A 17,927-nucleotide genomic window follows, 5' to 3' on the forward strand; every position below is an offset into this window, starting at 1 on the left:
GAACTTTCTATGATTGTACTTTACAAGCAGAGGGACATCTTAGAAGAGTGTAACTGGCTTCACTACTCACTGTACAGTGGGAATAAACTGAAATGGCAGCATCAGTAACAAAACTTTTTAAAAAGGAATGTTTTTAGTAAATGCATCAAGACTTTAACTCATAAAAATCAATACTTTCGTGCTAGGCATCTAATCGTACTGACTGTAAAGGCAAACATGATATACATGATACTCGTATACAATATACTTTTAGGTCTATTTCTTTTTTTTTTAGGTCTATTTCTGAAGATTTCAGTTATAGCATTTTCTTAGACTGAACTTTGGACAGAAAGAAGTTTAAGTAGATGACATCAGATTAATGATGAAACCAAGTAGCAGTCAGGACCCTGCAACTAGAAATTTGTAAAAAACACCCATACATAGATGAGTACCAATGTTCCCAATAGAAGCCTCAGTGAACTGAGCAAGGTCTAGAAATAAGTCTAGGACTGGCATTCTGCTTACAGGCTATAAATAACTCCTTGAAAATACCAGGGGTCTCCAAACTTTTTTTTGTCATGAATTCCTATCTGTAAAATTTTGTGCATGAAGTCCGAGTGTGCATCTATAACTTAGATGCATATTTTACTTTGTCAGTATCTGAAGGCATATTATGTCATTCATATTTTTAAATCCTTGTTTTGAATGTGTGTGTGTATGTGTGTGTGTGTAGTGATCTTCTTGTGATCTGATTAAGTAGAATCTGTTTTTACCTTGGAATGTAGCTGATGAATATAGCTCGTACAAGGGGTTAATGCTTCTATTTTCTCTTTTGGACATGAATTTTTGTGTTATTAGTCTGTAATTTATATGAAGATGTTTTTAAGCTACTACTGGTCTATTTTTGTGAAGGTTGGTTTGGTTAAAATTCGATAATTGATTCCATAAATCCACTTAGCCAGGCATCTTCACCTTGTGCTACATGAACACTAGAAGGGAAAGAATAGGTGAAGGCATCACTGCCCTCGCATGGTGGGACTCCTCTCACCTTCAGGATACCTAACATACTGTACTGGCATGCGACTCGGACCTACAGATCCAGCATGGGTTTCAGGCTTATATTAATTTCAATAAAAGTGTAATTCTGTGTTTAAGTCTAAAAGTAAATATAAGTAGAAGTTCAAATATTTTCTTCCGGTATACCGATTAATCGACCACTGCAGTCTGTTTTGGAGAGTTCTGTTCTAGAGAACAGGCTGAAAGTTCACTCCAAAGTTACAAACCTCAGTGAAGGATCTGCCATGTGTCTAGTACCAGTCTGATGGGCAGAGAACTAAGTGGTGTTGTGTCTTTGGCAGCTTGAGGCTGTCATAATGAATGTGGAGCCTTTTGACCTGAAGAGAAGCTTGCTGTCATCCTGTCCCTAGATTCTCGCTAGTTTCTCTACAGATAGGTTTTCATGTCAGCAGTTTTAGCCGTCCTTCATGGGATAGAGAGGAATGGGAAAATGAGTTTTATAAGTGGTAAGGAAGTAGAAATCAGCATTCCAGTACCCCTCATTTAGACTAGGGGTGCAGACTGAAGTGCACATGGGAACCACCCTTCCAGAGTGAGCAAGTAGGACAAGCTGTCTGGAGGAAAAACAATAGTATATAATCTCATTGATTCCTGGTAACTGACATGCATCGTGAGGATTGTTGGAACAGTAGAGAGTGGCAGCAGCCTGGAAAAAACACAGGTTCTTAATGTGTCATCTGTCACTCAGTTCCACGTGGTTGTTGCTTTATGGGATATGGGTCTGATGCTGCCATATTTTCAGTTTCCCCACAGTAAGGCAAAGCAGGAAATCCAAATTTTTATGTGCCGTATGCTGGTATTAAAATACAACAAATTCACCTTTTTTTATGAATTCTGCAGATAGTATCTGCAGGCCAGGTTTCGTCATGGGCTGCCAGTATATAATTTTGAATCTAAATCAGAACAGCAGTAGAATATAGAGAGAAGTGAGATTGTCATATAATTTATCTTCAGGTTGTTTTGTACTTTATCTAGTAAAGGGTGTATCTTGTCCTTTTTTTCCTGTAAGATAAAGACCAGAATTGCAAACATGACATTTATTTATCCTTATAACAAAAATACAGCTTTGAAATGATGGTTATGTAAGACTTGAAATGTTTTATTTGTAGATTATTGGAAATCTATTTTTTCCTTTAATTAAGCAGTTATTTAATGAGCATGTGCTATGTGCCAGACCTTCTGCTGGCTGGGCACCGAAAATCCTGAGTGAGACCAAATGCACAGACGTGACAGCCAAGGGACAGGAAAAGGCAATAGGGTTAAGAGCAGTCAGCTTTAGTACAGTATGCCATTTATTTACTAACTTTTGTATTTAATGAGAAACTAGTTCTTACTATTTTTGTTTTGGGTTTTTAAATAAGGCAAGACACAAGAAAAGTGCCTATAGTAGAGCTAATGAAGTCTATGGTGGCCCAGGAGACTGAATAGTTCTACCATAAGAAATTGGGTAGGGCTTTAAAGGTGAGCTTGTCAGAGAACAGATTTAGGGGTGAGACAATTCCTGGCAGGTGAAATAAGTACATGACGGGTTTCAGGGGTGGTAGTAGTACAGTGTAACAGAGTCTTAACAGTACCTGGCAGGGAAATAGAGCATATAAACCTAGAAAGATGAGGTCGAGGCTATCTCAGCCATGCCTCTTAGGCCAAATTAAGAGTTTGGGCTTTTTTCTTTTCTTAAATTTAGTTCTGGAAAGCCATTAAGAAAATGCCTTTAGGGGCGCCTGGGTGGCGCAGTCGGTTAAGCGTCCGACTTCAGCCAGGTCACGATCTCGCGGTCCGTGAGTTCGAGCCCGGCGTCGGGCTCTGGGCTGATGGCTCACAGCCTGGAGCCTGTTTCCGATTCTGTGTCTCCCTCTCTCTCTGCCCCTCCCCCGTTCATGCTCTGTCTCTCTCTGTCCCAAAAATAAATAAACGTTGAAAAAAAAAAAATTAAAAAAAAAAAAAAAAGAAAATGCCTTTAAACAGGGGAGTAACGTGACCAGATCTTTATTTCAGATCAGTGTGACATCGCTCTAAAGCACCTGTCCAGTAGAAGCACGATGCAAACTACAAATGCAAGCCACATAATAATTTTAAGTGTTCTACTAGCCACACTAAAATAGTGAAAAGAAACAGCTGAAATTAATTTTAAAAATATATTTTATTTATAAAGCCAAATATTTTCAGTAAGTAATCAATATAAACAACGATGAACTATTTTACCTTTTTATGCTAAATCTTTGTAATTCATTGTCTAATTTACACTTATAGCTATCTTAATTGGGAAAGCCATTTTTATTTTTCATTTGTTTATTTGCTTGTTTATTTATTTTCAGTTTATTGTTTTGGGTGAGAGAGCGCAAGCTGGGGCGGGGCACAGGAAGAGGGAGGGAGAGAGAATCCCAAGGAGGCTCCACACTGTCAGCGCAGAGCCTGATGCAGGGTTCAAACTCAGGAACTGTGAGATCATGACCTGAGCCAAAATCAGAGTCAGACGCTTCACTGGCTGAGCCGCCCCCAGACAAGCCATTTTTAAAGTGGTCGAGAGCCACACGAGCCCATGCTACGGAAGAGATAGAAATGAGAGGAAGTGTCTGTTGGGTTAGTCCCTGTGAAAAACAGTGAGGGCCTGAACAAAAATAGTGGCAGGAGTGGTGTAGACAAGTAACGAAAGCTTTTAAAAGAATGGCATCATACTGTGTGAAATCTTAGGCAGCTTTTCCCCCCATTCAGCGTTAGGTTTCTAGGATTCATCCATATTGACATGGACAGCTATAGTTCATATATTTTTATTGCTATTAAACTTTCCATTATAACTGTTGATATTATATTTCATCCATTTTCCTGTTGCTTCCACTCTTTATGTGTATTTTGATATGTAAGCAGTGTCACCGTGAACACTCTTGTGCATGTCCTATAGTACACATGGGTAAGAATTTCTCTTAGATCTGTATACTGGTTGATCCTAATCCTTTGTGACATTATTGCAAATACTTTCACCTGGTTTGTAGCTTGTTTTACATGCGGAGCTGACTTTTGATTTCAAAACTTTCTTTTTCTGTAGTTGAATTTAACAATCTTTAATGGTTAGTGTGTGGTTTTTAATCTTAAGAACTTTTTTTTCTCTCTGGTCACAGATGTTCTTTTATATTATCTTTAAAATTTTTAAGGGGAATTTTACATTTTACATTTGTCTTTAGCCCATCCGGACCATTTATTGAAGTCCTCCTTTATATTAGTTGTCTGTTGCTACCCACCGTAGCACTTAAAACCGCAGACATTTATTATCTCATAATTTCTGTGGGTCAGGAACCTGAGAGTGGCTTAGTCTGGGGGATTCCAGCTTAGGGTCTCCCAGGTTGCAGTCAAGCTGTTGGCTAGGGTTGAGTTCTCTCAAGTGTCCAGCCCACTCACGTGGCTGTCGGCAAGCCTCAAGTGATACACTTCCAGCGTCGCTTACCTGGTTGATGATAGTCCTTGGTTCCTCATCACAAGAGTCTCTAAGTTCCCTAAGAATCCTTCCAGCATGGCTGCTGGCTTCCCCCAGAACCAATGATTCAAGAGAGTGAGAACGGAAGACAGAAATTGTAGACTCCCATTCCATTATTTGACATTACTTCCATTACTTCCCATTCCATTATTTGACATCCCATTCCTTCTACCATATTCAGTTTACTAGAAGCAAGTTACTATGTCCAGTCCACATTTAAAGGGAAGAAAATTAATCTTTACCTCTTGAGGGAGGAGTATCAGAGTTTGTGGACATATCTTTAAAACCACCACACTGCTTTCCTTGGTGATCTGCAGCGCCAGCTTTGTTAGATATAATTTATCTAGTTACACACAAGTCTCTTTCTGGCCTCTTTATTGTTCCATTGGTTAAATTTGTATATCCTGTTTCTTTTTTTATAATCCTAAATGGTTATATGCCCAGTTTTCTGGTCTTCTGCTTTCAGTCTGTATTCATGTACATTTATGGGTAGAGAGTATCCATTTTTCTGTCTTAACCTGTGAACTCTTAACTGAAGACTCCAAACTCTCTGTTGGACATTACCTCAGACTTTTCCTATCTGTAACCAGATTTCTTTTCATGTATCTTTTTTAAAGAAAAGAAGAAATCTCTTGATAGTTATGATCCTGGTTATGACCTGGTTGTAGGCCCTGTATTAATCTGTGAGAGGCATTATATCAGTGTTTAACAGTGTAGGCTTCTGCCCTGAATTTTAGCTATTTGCTAGATGAGTGTCACCTTGAGTAAAACAAGGTCTCTGCCCTCTTTGAGTTTATATTCTAGTGAAAAATGGACAAATACTTAAGTACTATCAGGCAATGGTAATTACAATGGCAGAAAAATAGAGCAGCGTGAATAAAGGGAATAAGTAGCGTGGGTTGGGGCATTCTCGCTTGATATAGTGTGGTTAGGAAAGACGTCTCTCATGAAGTCATAGCAGAACCGGGAGCTGTCAGTAGGAAGTGAACCATATATTCCAGGCAGAGAGAATAGCCAGTGCAAAGGCTCTGTAGGAGGAGTTTACCCCTTATCGTTAAGGAATAGCACGGAGACCGTTTTGTGTAGAGAGATTTGGCAAGGGGAAAAGTAGCCACATGTGATCAGAATTATTAAGGGAGGAAAGGATCTTGTAGACCATTAAATGAACTTTGGTTTTTATTCAGAGAGAAGTCAGAAGCCACTGGACAGTTTTGAACAAAGGATAAAGTTTTCTGCCTTGTATTTTTAAAAGATCACCCTGGTTGATATATTGCCAGTAGACTGAAGGAGAGACAAGGACAGAAGCAGGAGGATTATTTAGAAGGCTGTTAGAGTATAATTCAGGCAAGAGGTAGTAATGGTGGCTTAGATCAGGATGCTGTGATCACATTCCAAATACGTTTTTTAAATAGAGCCATCAGAATTTGCTGACGGATTGAACTTTTGGCCACTACACCATATATGGGTTATTTGTTTTGTAGAAAATTTAGAAGCTTCAAACAGAAAAAGGAGTTATTTTTATCTTCTCTTCAGAAGTGACCACTGTAGGGGCACCTGGGTGGCTCAGTCGGTTAAACATCCGACTTCGGCTCAGGTTATGATCTCACAGTTCGTGAGTTCGAGCCCCGTGTCGGGCTCTGTGCTGACAGCTCAGAGCCTGAAGCCTACTTCTGATTCTGTGTCTCCCTCTGTCTCTGCCCCCACCCCACTCGCACTCTGTCTCTCTCTGTCTCTCAAAAATGAATAAATGTTTAAGAAAAAAAAATTTTTTTTAAAGAAGTAACCACTGTTAAAATTTTGATGTATGTTTTTGTAGTTTGTATAATATGCATAGGTGTAGACACATGCACAATGCATGTGCAAACAAACTTTTTGGGCTCAGATTCACTACCCCAAGATCAAGAGTCACACACTTTACCAACTGAGCCAACCAGGCACCCCATAAACCTACTTTATATGTAGTGATTATTTTTCAGTATCATTGAATATTCCCCAACATTTTAATGACTGCATAATGTTCTGTCTTGTGAATGAATTACAGTTTATTTGATTCCATATCAGCATTTAGGATGCTTCCAGTTTTTTCCTGTTATGTATAGCATTGGACAGAGCATCATTACCTTCTTGTAAGTATATGCATGATCAGGAAAACAAATTTCCAAGAACTTTTTGAGACCTGGAAATACTCAAAAATGAAGTCGTACAAGCTGATGAAATAGCATCTCCTCGTCGCTTACCAGTCTCTTGGCTTTACAGTTACCATTAGGTTCCAAATAAAAATGCCTCCAATTCACCCTTTTTGATTTTGATTCTAAAATACAACTTCCTCTGAATTTCATACTAATGTTTAGTAGGTACACTGAAGTAGGAGCAAAAGAATTATATGGGCTGGTGTACTAACTTCTTGTTGACAATTGCAAGTAAATTTTTTAAATGTTTTTCCCTGTCTATATTTAATTTGTAATGAAGAATTTCTGGAATGCTAGTGAGCCAGTTTCTAATAATCAACATATTTAAAGTTTTAATGACCCATGTTTTGGGTACAGTAATGCTTCTTCCCCTTTTTTTGGTCTCACTTTGTATAGATTGCTTCTATCTTTGCTTTTGCCACCTGTGGAGGTTTTAAGGGCAAAACAGAAATTCAACTGACTTGTCATAAAGGTAATGAAAATAAAACGATTACAGCTGCTTTTGCCTATCCATTCAGGTAAGATATTTGTTTGTTTTTATGGTTAACAGCTCTTTTTACTTTCATGTTGATTCTTTAAGGTTTCCAGCAATTTATTGATCTTGGGGAGTACAAAATTAGAAATTGCACGCCTGCTTCGTTTGTAAGTGGTGATCATTGCTACACAGGCTGTGGTACATAGACCAGTGCCTACTGGTACATAGACCAGTTTGCAAACTGTCTTCCTGGCCTGTGATGAAGTATAGAAAATGAGAGTAAGCATTTAGAAACTTGTATATGACCTTCCCTTGACATTTTACTCTGTCATCCCACGGTAGATTGCTCCATCACCTTTGTGTGAGAAGCAAACACAATTTAAGAAAATTCCGAATTTTTCATGTATTTGCAATTACTAAATAACAGTATTCTTTATATAATTTTAAGACACGTACTCAATGTAAAGTGAGGAGTTTCTATGTTTCTTTATTTTCTTACTCTCCAAGTAAAATTAATATTTTGTTGTGAATTCTTCTGTTGAAAGTGTTTATTGAATACGTCTCATGTTTAGACCATGGTGTAAATCTTCCATCTACTACTTACTTGACATTTCTAAGACTCAAGATTTCTATCCATTGAGTTGGAATCTTACCTTGTAAAGTTGTTTTGATGATTAAATAAAACCTTAACTAAAAATAGGTCAAATAGCAAGGGCCTGGTCATCAATCATTGTCTCTCCATCTCCCAACTCTTCTCTTATAAAGCTGCTATATGAGGAACTGTTACGGCATCTTTAGTGATAAATGCTTTTGCAGTTTATAGATAAGGAAATGTAAAAGCAATCTAAAGTTAGCAGCTAATTAATCTAGGGTTAAAATGTGAATCATAATTGGCTCTCCTGGTGCCAGTTAAACAGACTCTGCCTCCTGTAGTGGTGTATCATGTCTCAAATTGCAAACTGTTTTCTATTAGCTCTCTTAATCTGCTAAATTTGTATTGCAGGAAGATAGTGTCTGAGTGTGAAGTGTTTAATTCAGTCTGTATTCAGTCTATCATAAACCAATGACCAGGCATAATTTGTAATTTAGGTACGTTTCTTAGGAAGTTTTTAACTTAAATATTTGAATTTTCCTCTCTTCTTCTCCAAAGGAAAATACATTTTTGTGATACATTTTGGGAGTGTTTTTGAAATGTCATTTCAATATTCTGCCTATGTATTTCCGTCTTTGTTGGGAGAATCTGAATAATTCACAAATTTATTTGAGCCTTTTTTTTAATAGGTTGAATGAAGCATCATTTGATGCAATTCCAAATGCAAACGTGTGTGATATAAATTGGAAAAATTATGTCCTTATTGGAGATTACTCTTCTTCTGCACAATTCTACGTTACATTTGCAGTCTTTGTCTTCCTGTACTGCTTAGCTGCCCTTCTGCTCTATGTTGGTTATACGAACCTATATCGGGATAGTCGAAAACTTCCCATGATTGTAAGTAATCACTTTATTTTTATACAAAAATCATCTGTATGAGATAAGCATACATCATATTTGGAGTTAAATAGAGGTTTTCTTACACTGGAAATGAAAGTTCTCGGCTTAACCCAGTTCAGCATACTTTGATTTGTGTGAACATGAGATTCAGCTTTCTCTGGTTGTCACATTGAACCCAACTCTTGGAGCGTATTTGCAGCACTTTCTCCGTACTCCGGGGAATACAGAGGTCTGTTTATTTCTAACTCGACTTTAACATGAAAGATCTCAAATATATAGAGCATATTAGGTTGCAAGTAGTAGAGAAATTAAGTAGAAAATTAATGCCTTTGATTTGAGGGATTGCTGACCATACCAGTAGTCTCATGACTGTGTTCCTACTTCTTATTTTTTTCCTCTCTTTTCAAAGACCCCCTTTATCCCTCTACAATGTTTTATTGAACTTAGTAGTCTGTATCAGAAATCAGCAAACTGTGGCCCATAGCCACATCTGACTCTTTTTTTTTTTAATACAGTTTTTTTGTAACACAGCCATACCCAAACATTTACATACTGTCTATAACTGCTTTCATGTCACAGTGGCAGAGTTATATAGTTGTAAGAGAGACCAAAAATATCTACTCTCTGGCCCATTTCAGGAAAAGTTTGCTGACTCCTTGTCTGTATTCCTAAATTCCTTCATTTAAAATCTGACCCAGATAATTCTATAAGAATAGGGGATTCAGCATTAGTGATGTTCATGCTAATTTTGAATCTTGGAGATGGCAACAAAGGATTTGGATTTGAAGTCCTAACACCATTTTTTGGCTTCAGAGTCTACTGAGCTAGAAATAAAAATAGTCTCTGAGATTTAGGTAGTAGAATCTTTGGATTATTGGTACAGATGCAGAGATAAGCCATGGTTTTAAGCTAGGCATCCACAACAAAAGAATAACTACAAAGTCAGTGTTAGTGTTATTTACTTCAACAGAGAACAGAGGTGTTTTTGTGATACTGGTCATTTATATCTTGAGAAAACACTGTCATCTGCTAATTATTTGTGAAGTGACTTTAAGGGAAAGACTATTTGAGTAAAGAAATTATTAAATAAGATAACAGGTTTTATTTGTTATTTATTTTTAATTTTTGCTGCCTGGATCATAGGAATGCAAATGGTAAGTAAGGAAAGAAACAGTCTGTTAAAATTCTTATCTATTTGGTTTCTTATATTTGAGAAGAGATTCTTAAACCTCATGTTTTCGTAAAATATTTTCTTGGATATCTTTCAAAAAGATAGACATGAACTATTGTAATTTGCAGTGCTTAATCAATAGAAATTACATATTAAGAATCTGTAACTTCCCGGGGTGCCTGGGTGATTCAGTTGGTTAAGGGTCCGACTCTCGGTTTCGGCTGAGTTCATGATCTTTTTCGAGACATAAAAAGGAATTATGAAAGGGACGCCTGGGTGGCTCAGTCGGTTAAGCATCCAACTTTGGCTCAGGTCATGATCTCGCAGTTTGTGAGTAGGAACCCCGAGTTGGGCTCTGTGCTGACAGCTCAGAGCCTGGAGTCTGCTTCTGATTCTGTGTCTCCCTCTCTCTCTGCCCCTCCTCCACTTGTGTTCTGTCTCTCTCTGCATCTCAAAAGTAAATAAACATAATAAAAAAAATTTTTTTAAGGAGTTGTGATGATCATAGAGATATTATATCTTGTTAAAATTCCTTTTTTTTTTTTTTAAGTTTATTTATTTTGGGAGAGAGCGAGTGAGGGTGAGCAGGGGAGGGGCAGAAAGAGAGAGGAAGAGAGAGAATCTCAAGCAGGCTCAGCATTGTCAGTGTGGAGCCTGATATGGGGCTCAATCTCATGAGGTGTGAGATCATGACCTGAGCTGAAATCAAGAGCCATGTGCTTAACTGACTAAGCCACCAGGCACCCTAGTTAAAATTCTTTTTTTTTTTTTTAAGTTTATTTATTTTGAGAGAGAGCATGAGAGTGAGAGCAAGCACGAGTGGGGGAGGGGCAGAGAGCGAAGGAGAGAGAGAATCCCAAGCAGGCTCCACTCTGTCAGCACAGAGCCTGAAGCAAGGCTCAGTCTCACGAACCATGAGATCATGACTTGAGCTGAGATCGAGTCAAACGCGTAACCAACTGAGCCACCCAGGTGCCCCTAAAATTCTTCATAATTTAAGTATTAAAGACATTTCTTGCCATTTTGTTATTATTCCAACAAATTTTTAACTCTAGCAATGAGCCTTTTATTTTTCATATTTTGTTTTATGAGCTTTTAAAAATCACACTTTCTGAAAGCAGCATCTAAATCTTTTTTATAGAGGGTTTTTCTAATAAAAACTATAAAACTGTGATCTAGTTGCATCATTCAGAAAGCCAGAAGTAATTTTCCATCTCAGTGATCAATTAGTGGTCATAGAGAGATAATCCAGAACTAGCTATTTTAAGTTTATTGTTACTGTAATATATAAAGGATGCTTCTTGTCTGTAAAAATTCAAGCTTCTTAATAATCCTTTTTTTTTTTTCCAACTTTTTTTTTTTTTTTTTTTTTTTTTTTTTATTTTTGGGACAGAGAGAGACAGAGCATGAACAGGGGAGGGGCACAGAGAGAGGGAGACACAGAATCGGAAACAGGCTCCAGGCTCTGAGCCATCAACCCAGAGCCCGACGCGGGGCTCGAACTCACGGACCGCGAGATCATGACCTGGCTGAAGTCGGACGCTTAACTGACTGCGCCACCCAGGCGCCCCTAAAAATTCAAGCTTCTAAATTAAATTTTGAATTCTACTTTTAACCATATAAATGAAAAAAGTTTTCTTGAGATAACCAAGTTTAAAATATAGCCAAATACAACATTAAATGTTTTAAGTACTCTTTGCTAATGAGGGCATGCTTTTTTGGTGATATTCTCAATTCTCTGCTAAGGTATTTCTAGGTGCATTTCAATTGTGACTTACTCCCCTTTTTAAGTAAATGTAGCACTTTTTTGGTGTTAAATAGCAGGAGTTTAAGGGTTCTACATGCAGAGAAGCAGAAATAAAAAACGAAACCAAACAAAGATAAGTGTCCCAAATCCTAAAACTCTGGTATGAATCATATCCTGATTTATTGGTGGGACCAAGGCTGCCATAGGCAGTTACCAGTTGTGCACTATAGAACTGCAGGTGCACCATTCAGATGGATTGCATCCTAAAGCCAGGGCCCTCAGAAGGACAGAAATTATCTTCAGAGGTCCACATTTCCCACCCACCCCCCCAGGTTACTTTGTGCATCATTTTCAGAAAAGTTACCTGCTTTTGAAATGTAGAATGTCATGCCAACAGCAAAGTAGATTTAAAGAGCATAATCAGGAAAAAAAAAAAAATCAGTGTTAGGGCATCTGAATGGCTCAGTTGGTTAAGCATCTGACTTTAACTCAGGTCCTGATCTCACGGTTCATGAGTTCAAACCCCTCATCTGGCTCTCTGCTGTCAGCGTGATTCACTCTCTCTCAAAAATAAACAAACATTTAAAAAAGAAAAGAAAAAAATCAATGTGTCTTTTAATTAGGAATTTGGAAGGAAGAAACCTGGAAATCAAAAGGATTTGATATATATTGGGTAAAGCTATGAACTTCAGCCCAGAGAGAACTTGTTTAAGGTCTGATAACCTTAGACTATTTATCAGTTCTCCAAAAGGCATTGTATTTCTACAATGTTTCTAAGTGTTTAGAAAATGTCTATCTGGGAGGCACCTGGGGGGCTCAGTCAGTTAAGCTTCTGACTCTTGATTTTGTCTCAGGTCATGATCTCATGGTGGTAAAATTGAGCCCCACATCAGGTTCTGCACTGGCATGGAGCCTGCTTAAGATTCTCTCTCCCTCTTCCTCTCCCTCCCTCTTTCTCTCAAAAGAAAAAAAAAGAAAAAGAAAAAGAAAGTCTATCTGCAACAAAAGTGCAGCCAGAAGTGCAGAAGCAAAAAGGAAAGCACCCCCACGGTACAAAAAAATTTAAGCTGTATTTCTGTCCTTTTTTCTTTGATCTACCTTTTTTCGAAAGAAGACCAGAAGCACTGGAAAGCTCACATGCAAAATGCAGATAAATACCTCCATCCTTGTAAAATTAGTCATTGTTTTTGGTTCTCTCATCACAAGGCATTTACTCCTTGCCATCCTGACCTGGTGGACAGGCTATATATAGTAGTTTCTGTATGTTGTGAGTGGTTACTGGTGTGCAGTCTAAATAAATGACTACAAGCTGGTTGGGAAAAGTAATTAAAAACTAACCAGGTTGACGGGAAAAACAAAACACCTCTGTGGTGGGCTCCAGAACCCACTTCTGAGCTTGTGGAGACCTTTGCTGCAGATGTGAAGGAACTCTTAGCTTCAGGTGCATCGAGGTGGTAAGAATACACAACATTTGAAGATACAGATTTTACATTATTCCACTTTGGTGGTTAATTTACAAGAAAACCAAACAAGGGAGGACTTAAACTTTATATTATACAAATGCAGTCCTATTGGAAATGTAATAAGTAGCAAAGACTTCAGTAGAAAATTACTAGTGAGAAGATGTCTTGAGAGATTTTTTTTTGTTGTTGTTCTTAATATAATGAGTATCCTTAAAATTAGGGGATCACGAATTTTAAAATAAACAAATCATCCTGGATGCATGCTTTTCACCATTTCGTTATCCAAATCATGGACAGCTAGATTTTTTATTTTATTTTAAGTTTTTTATTTTCATTCCAGTCTCGGAGAATTAGATTTAACTGAAGTTAGAGTTTTGCCAAAAACAGTATGAGAAAGCAGGGGAAGGCGAGGAAATTGAGAGTGTGTGCAAGGGGTTGTAATGAGGGACCGTAGAATAGAAGTTAAGGGGGAAATGAGAACATGAGTAAAACTGAGAGACAGTTAAAAGTAGTGAGATCAGATTATAGGTCTCAGTGGTATCAAAGGATTTTTGCAGTTGGGATGCCTGAGGGAGTGAGCTGGAAAGAGAGGTGATGTTGGGAAGTGGGGTGAGTGAAACTGAAATTAGGGAGGGGTAGAGTGGTTTGGTGGTTGACAGGGTCTGAGATATGATCCTGGGAGTGAGCGGCTTAGTTAAGGTTCTGGTGAGGGCTACGTGAAACCGATTTCTCCTGTCAAAATCTTAAGACTCCTGGGGCACCTGGGCGGCTCAGTTGGTTGAGTGTCCGAACCCTGATTTCGGCTCAGGCATGAGCCGAATGTGGGATGATGTGGGATCAAGCCCCCCATCCGGTTCCATGCTGCTTGGTATTCTCTCTCTCCCTCTGCCCCTCTCCCCTGCTTACACATGCTCTCTCTCTCAATTAAAAAAAATAAAATTAAAAATAATCTCAGACTTGTAAGGAGATGACTAAGTCTTATTCACTGTAGTAGCTCAGGCACTGGACTAGTAATAGTAAACAGGTGTACAATGTTCACTGTGCTCTTCATTATTAACTCATACTTATTTTTGCTTTAGGACTTTGTTGTTACTCTTGTTGCCACTTTTCTGTGGTTGGTGAGCACTTCAGCCTGGGCTAAAGCTCTCACAGATATTAAAATAGCTACCGGTCCCGGTATTGTCAAGGAACTTCAGCCTTGTAACCATCAAGTGACGTGTTATTTCGGCTCTGTGACTAGTATGGGATCCCTAAATGTGTCTGTGGTATGTATGCAGTATTTGTAAGATATTTTCTTTGACTTAGAAAAATTTTACCAGTAATATAAGAAAGCAATAGTTTTTACTAAATCTCTGGATATATTGTTTTTATTTTTACTAAGCTATCAGGATCCTAGTTACCAGACAGTCTTTACCTTTGTTACGGTGAAGAAAAGTGTGTTAAGAAAACTACTACTTGCTAAACAGGTTTGAACAAGATCATGTTTGAGTCTTTTTCATTAAAATCGAGTAGGCAAGACTTCTACCTGAAGGGCACTAACACTTATAAAGACTATGTGTCAGACATTGTGCTAAGGGCGTTACATTCATCTTGTTTAAGTTATCCAATAATCCGAAGAGGAATGTGGGAGCTAGTATCATTATCTTCATTTTTACAACTGGGAGAAAAAGTAGCTCATGTCTTAATTTGCCCAAGTGACACAACTGGGAAGTTGGCCAGCCAAGGTGTCGACCACATCCGACTTTAGAGCCTGTTCTCTAATCCCACGTGCACTGGGTCTATGAAAGTCTTACTTTCATGGTTTCTTAAATGATCTTTAAAAATTGGTGTATATAAATTTAAATAATATTTAGTCTGCCATCTTACTAAAATACAGATAAATGTATTACTAAATACGTCGTCAATATGCTGATTATATTATGTTTAAGGAAGTCGATCTTTTCAAGAAAATATTTTTCCAGTGGATAAGTCAGCACTGCCTTGTAAAGCATTTGGGCTGAATTTTTGTGTTACAACTGTGATTTAAAAGTCCCTTTTTTGCATTTATATTGACCATGATCTGAGATGAACCACTTCCAAAGTGTTTTTGTAAGCAAATATGCAAAAAATATAAAGCATTTGGCCTTCGGTAATACAATATTACTCTCAAGCTCTTTACCCCCCCTTCCATCAGAAGTCACTATTCTTATATTTATTAAAAAAAAAAAATGAAAAAAGGTTAGCTTCAGTTTATTCGTCTCTGATCTTGTCAGATTTGTAACTGGGAAGACCATTTCCATTATACTGATCGCCATAGGATGTGAAGTAAAGTTCTTGTTACGTTGACCACCGTAGGATGTGAAGTAAAGTTCTTGTTATGTTGACCACCGTAGGATGTGAAGTAAAGTTCTTGTTACGTTGACCACCGTAGGATGTGAAGTAAAGTTCTTGTGTGAACGCCTTTCTCTCTGGCTGCAGCTGTTGGAGTAGGAGAGATAGTAGCAGTGGGGGAGAAAGGAGGGAAATATAAGAGTCCCAGGGGCAGTTTACAACCATTCAGGTGGAGAAAAGTGAAAGCTCCCGAGGAAAGAAGCAAGGATTCCTGCTGAGGAAAGAAGCAAGGATTCCTGCTCCCAGTCACCTTCACCTTCACTGGGAAGCGCTGAAGTCTAATGACAAAGTAGTGATAGGAGGGCCAGACATACTTTTTCTTAAACTTAATCCCATCTTTTTGGTAATGATGAGCATGGCAAGGTAAGGTTTCTTTTAGTCATGATTTCATAGGTTACAGATTTAGAGATTTTAGCTTCATTTCATTGGGAATAAGTCATTATATACTCAGATTTGGCACTGAAATGGAAAATCTTCGTTTTTTTTAATTCTTTATCTGTAGTTTAAATTGTAAATGAAATGGTGTTCTGCCTAGGAATGTTAAATATTCAAAGGAAAACTAAGATGGGTATAAATTAAGTAGATACTAGATTTTCATGTTTATTTTTCTCTTCCTTAGATCTTTGGCTTTCTGAATATGATACTTTGGGGAGGAAATGCGTGGTTTGTGTACAAGGAGACCAGTTTACACAGTCCATCAAATACTTCTGCTTCCCACAGCCAAGGAGGTATTCCACCTCCTTCTGGAATATAATTAAAGGGAAAAATACACTGTATGAAACATATGTCTATACTTTGACCTGTTGCCAACATCTTGAGAAGCATTATTTGTTTCTAATAAAAGTAATGGCTTTTTCAATAAATTGGTGGGTTTGAAATTTTGCTGCTTTTTTATATAAAGCCTGTGCCTTTCCTAGAAATTTAAGATGTAAATGTATTCTCACATGTAAATTTGAAAATTCAGGGGCCTATTATGAGATGATACACATTTTTAAATGACTGGTTATTTCTTTACTAAGTTGTTTGCCTTCCAAAGTGTTTACACCTTAAGCCTTAACATATGTCTTCACTCAGAAAAGAGTTACATTGTCATATCATAATAGGAGGAAAATCTCTATTTGGAATATACACTACTGTAAGTTTGTACAGATCATATATCTAAGACCTGTCTTTGTTTGAGAAAGCCTTGATTACATAAATCATATTTAGAAAAAACATTTAGTTCAGAATTTGTATCTGAACATTGTTTATATGTTATGAAAAACTTTTAATTGCAAAGACTGGTTGTATGTTTTATTTCTGTTTTTCTAAGTGACCTACAGTACTTAATAGGTGTACTAAATTTGTTTTGGAAATGGGGTTTGGAAATTTCTGATAGATGTATAGCTAAGTTAGTGATTCTTTTGCATGAGGCAGAAGCTTCCATTATGCTGGTTGTTTAATAGACTTGCTATAGAAGTAGAAAGAACGTGGTTCAACTCGGGATTTTGATATGTCTGGGCATTACTCTCAGTGGTATTTGTCTGCTGTCCTTTGTTGTTCATGCCACTTAAGTGCAGGCTGAGACCTAGTCTCCTTGCAAGCAGAAAAATAAGCCACCTGTTCTTGCAGACCCTTTTACAGGGTTAAAACAATTAAGATTGCCTTTCACTTTTGAAACATTTAACCTTTAGATTCAATGAAGTTACTATTTTGAGTGTGTAGCATTGATATTGTGAAAATAAATGCAATTTGGATTTCATGTTTCTTCATGTTCATTCTTCTTGCACAATTGGATGATTAAGGAATTATGCATCATAAACAAGAATTTAAGTGAGCTGTATTATGGGTGCACTGTCTTTGCACACACATTTGGGTATATTCTGAATGCAGGGATTATTCACATTTTGCTTTCTAATCTTTTTGTTGTACAGGGCCAGATTTCTCATTCTTACCACATGACTGTTTATATGTGAAGCACATCTTGCTGTTGCCTTATTTTTGTTGCTTTTGTTCATGGCAAGAATTGTCAGTATGAGAATGTATATCTTTTATGCAACAAACTTAATAAAGAAGTTAAAAGAAAGAGTGCACTGATTGTTATATTACAAAGAAACCTTCATCTTAAAGGCAGGAGCAACACAAAATGGAATTGATTTCCAAAGTAGGAAATAGAATATCATAATAGTTTTTTTTAAATGTTTGGCAAGAGGGGCGCTTGGGTGGCTAAGTTGGTTAAGCGTCAGACTGTTATTTCAGCTCAGGTCATGATCTCACTGTTGTGAGATGGAGCCCTGCATAGGGCTCTACGCTGGGCATGGAACCTGCTTAAGATTCTCTCTCTCCCTCTGCCCTTACGCTGCTCTCTCTCTCTCTCTCTCTCAAAAAACAAACAAACAAACAAAAATTAGCAAGAAATAAAAGAGACAAAAACGATTTGGAGACCCTGGTTCTATCCTTTTTTCTTTCACTGTTGTTTAAAAAATGCTTTGTAAGTTTCAAGTTAAGTTTTCCTG

The 17,927-nt window shown here is 37.6% G+C and overlaps 1 protein-coding gene across 2 annotated transcripts in view; it reads left to right on the forward strand.

Annotated features, from left to right (window-relative positions):
* The window catches only part of SYPL1 (synaptophysin like 1), a 24,231-nt gene extending 6,734 nt beyond the window's left edge, over positions 1–17,497 (forward strand). Inside the window, exons 3-6 of one of the 2 annotated variants that reach the window (XM_030307780.1) lie at positions 7,111–7,232; positions 8,471–8,678; positions 14,142–14,327; positions 16,052–17,497. In XM_030307780.1, coding sequence (XP_030163640.1) covers positions 7,111–7,232; positions 8,471–8,678; positions 14,142–14,327; positions 16,052–16,186 — 651 coding nt within the window. In that variant the 3' untranslated portion in view covers positions 16,187–17,497. The remainder of the gene's footprint in view (positions 1–7,110; positions 7,233–8,470; positions 8,679–14,141; positions 14,328–16,051) is intronic. The other variant, XM_036064255.1, reaches the window with a different exon arrangement.
* The last annotated feature ends 430 nt before the right edge of the window (positions 17,498–17,927 follow it).

Source organism: Lynx canadensis, chromosome A2, assembly GCF_007474595.2.
Source record: "Lynx canadensis isolate LIC74 chromosome A2, mLynCan4.pri.v2, whole genome shotgun sequence".
NCBI lineage: Eukaryota > Metazoa > Chordata > Mammalia > Carnivora > Felidae > Lynx > Lynx canadensis.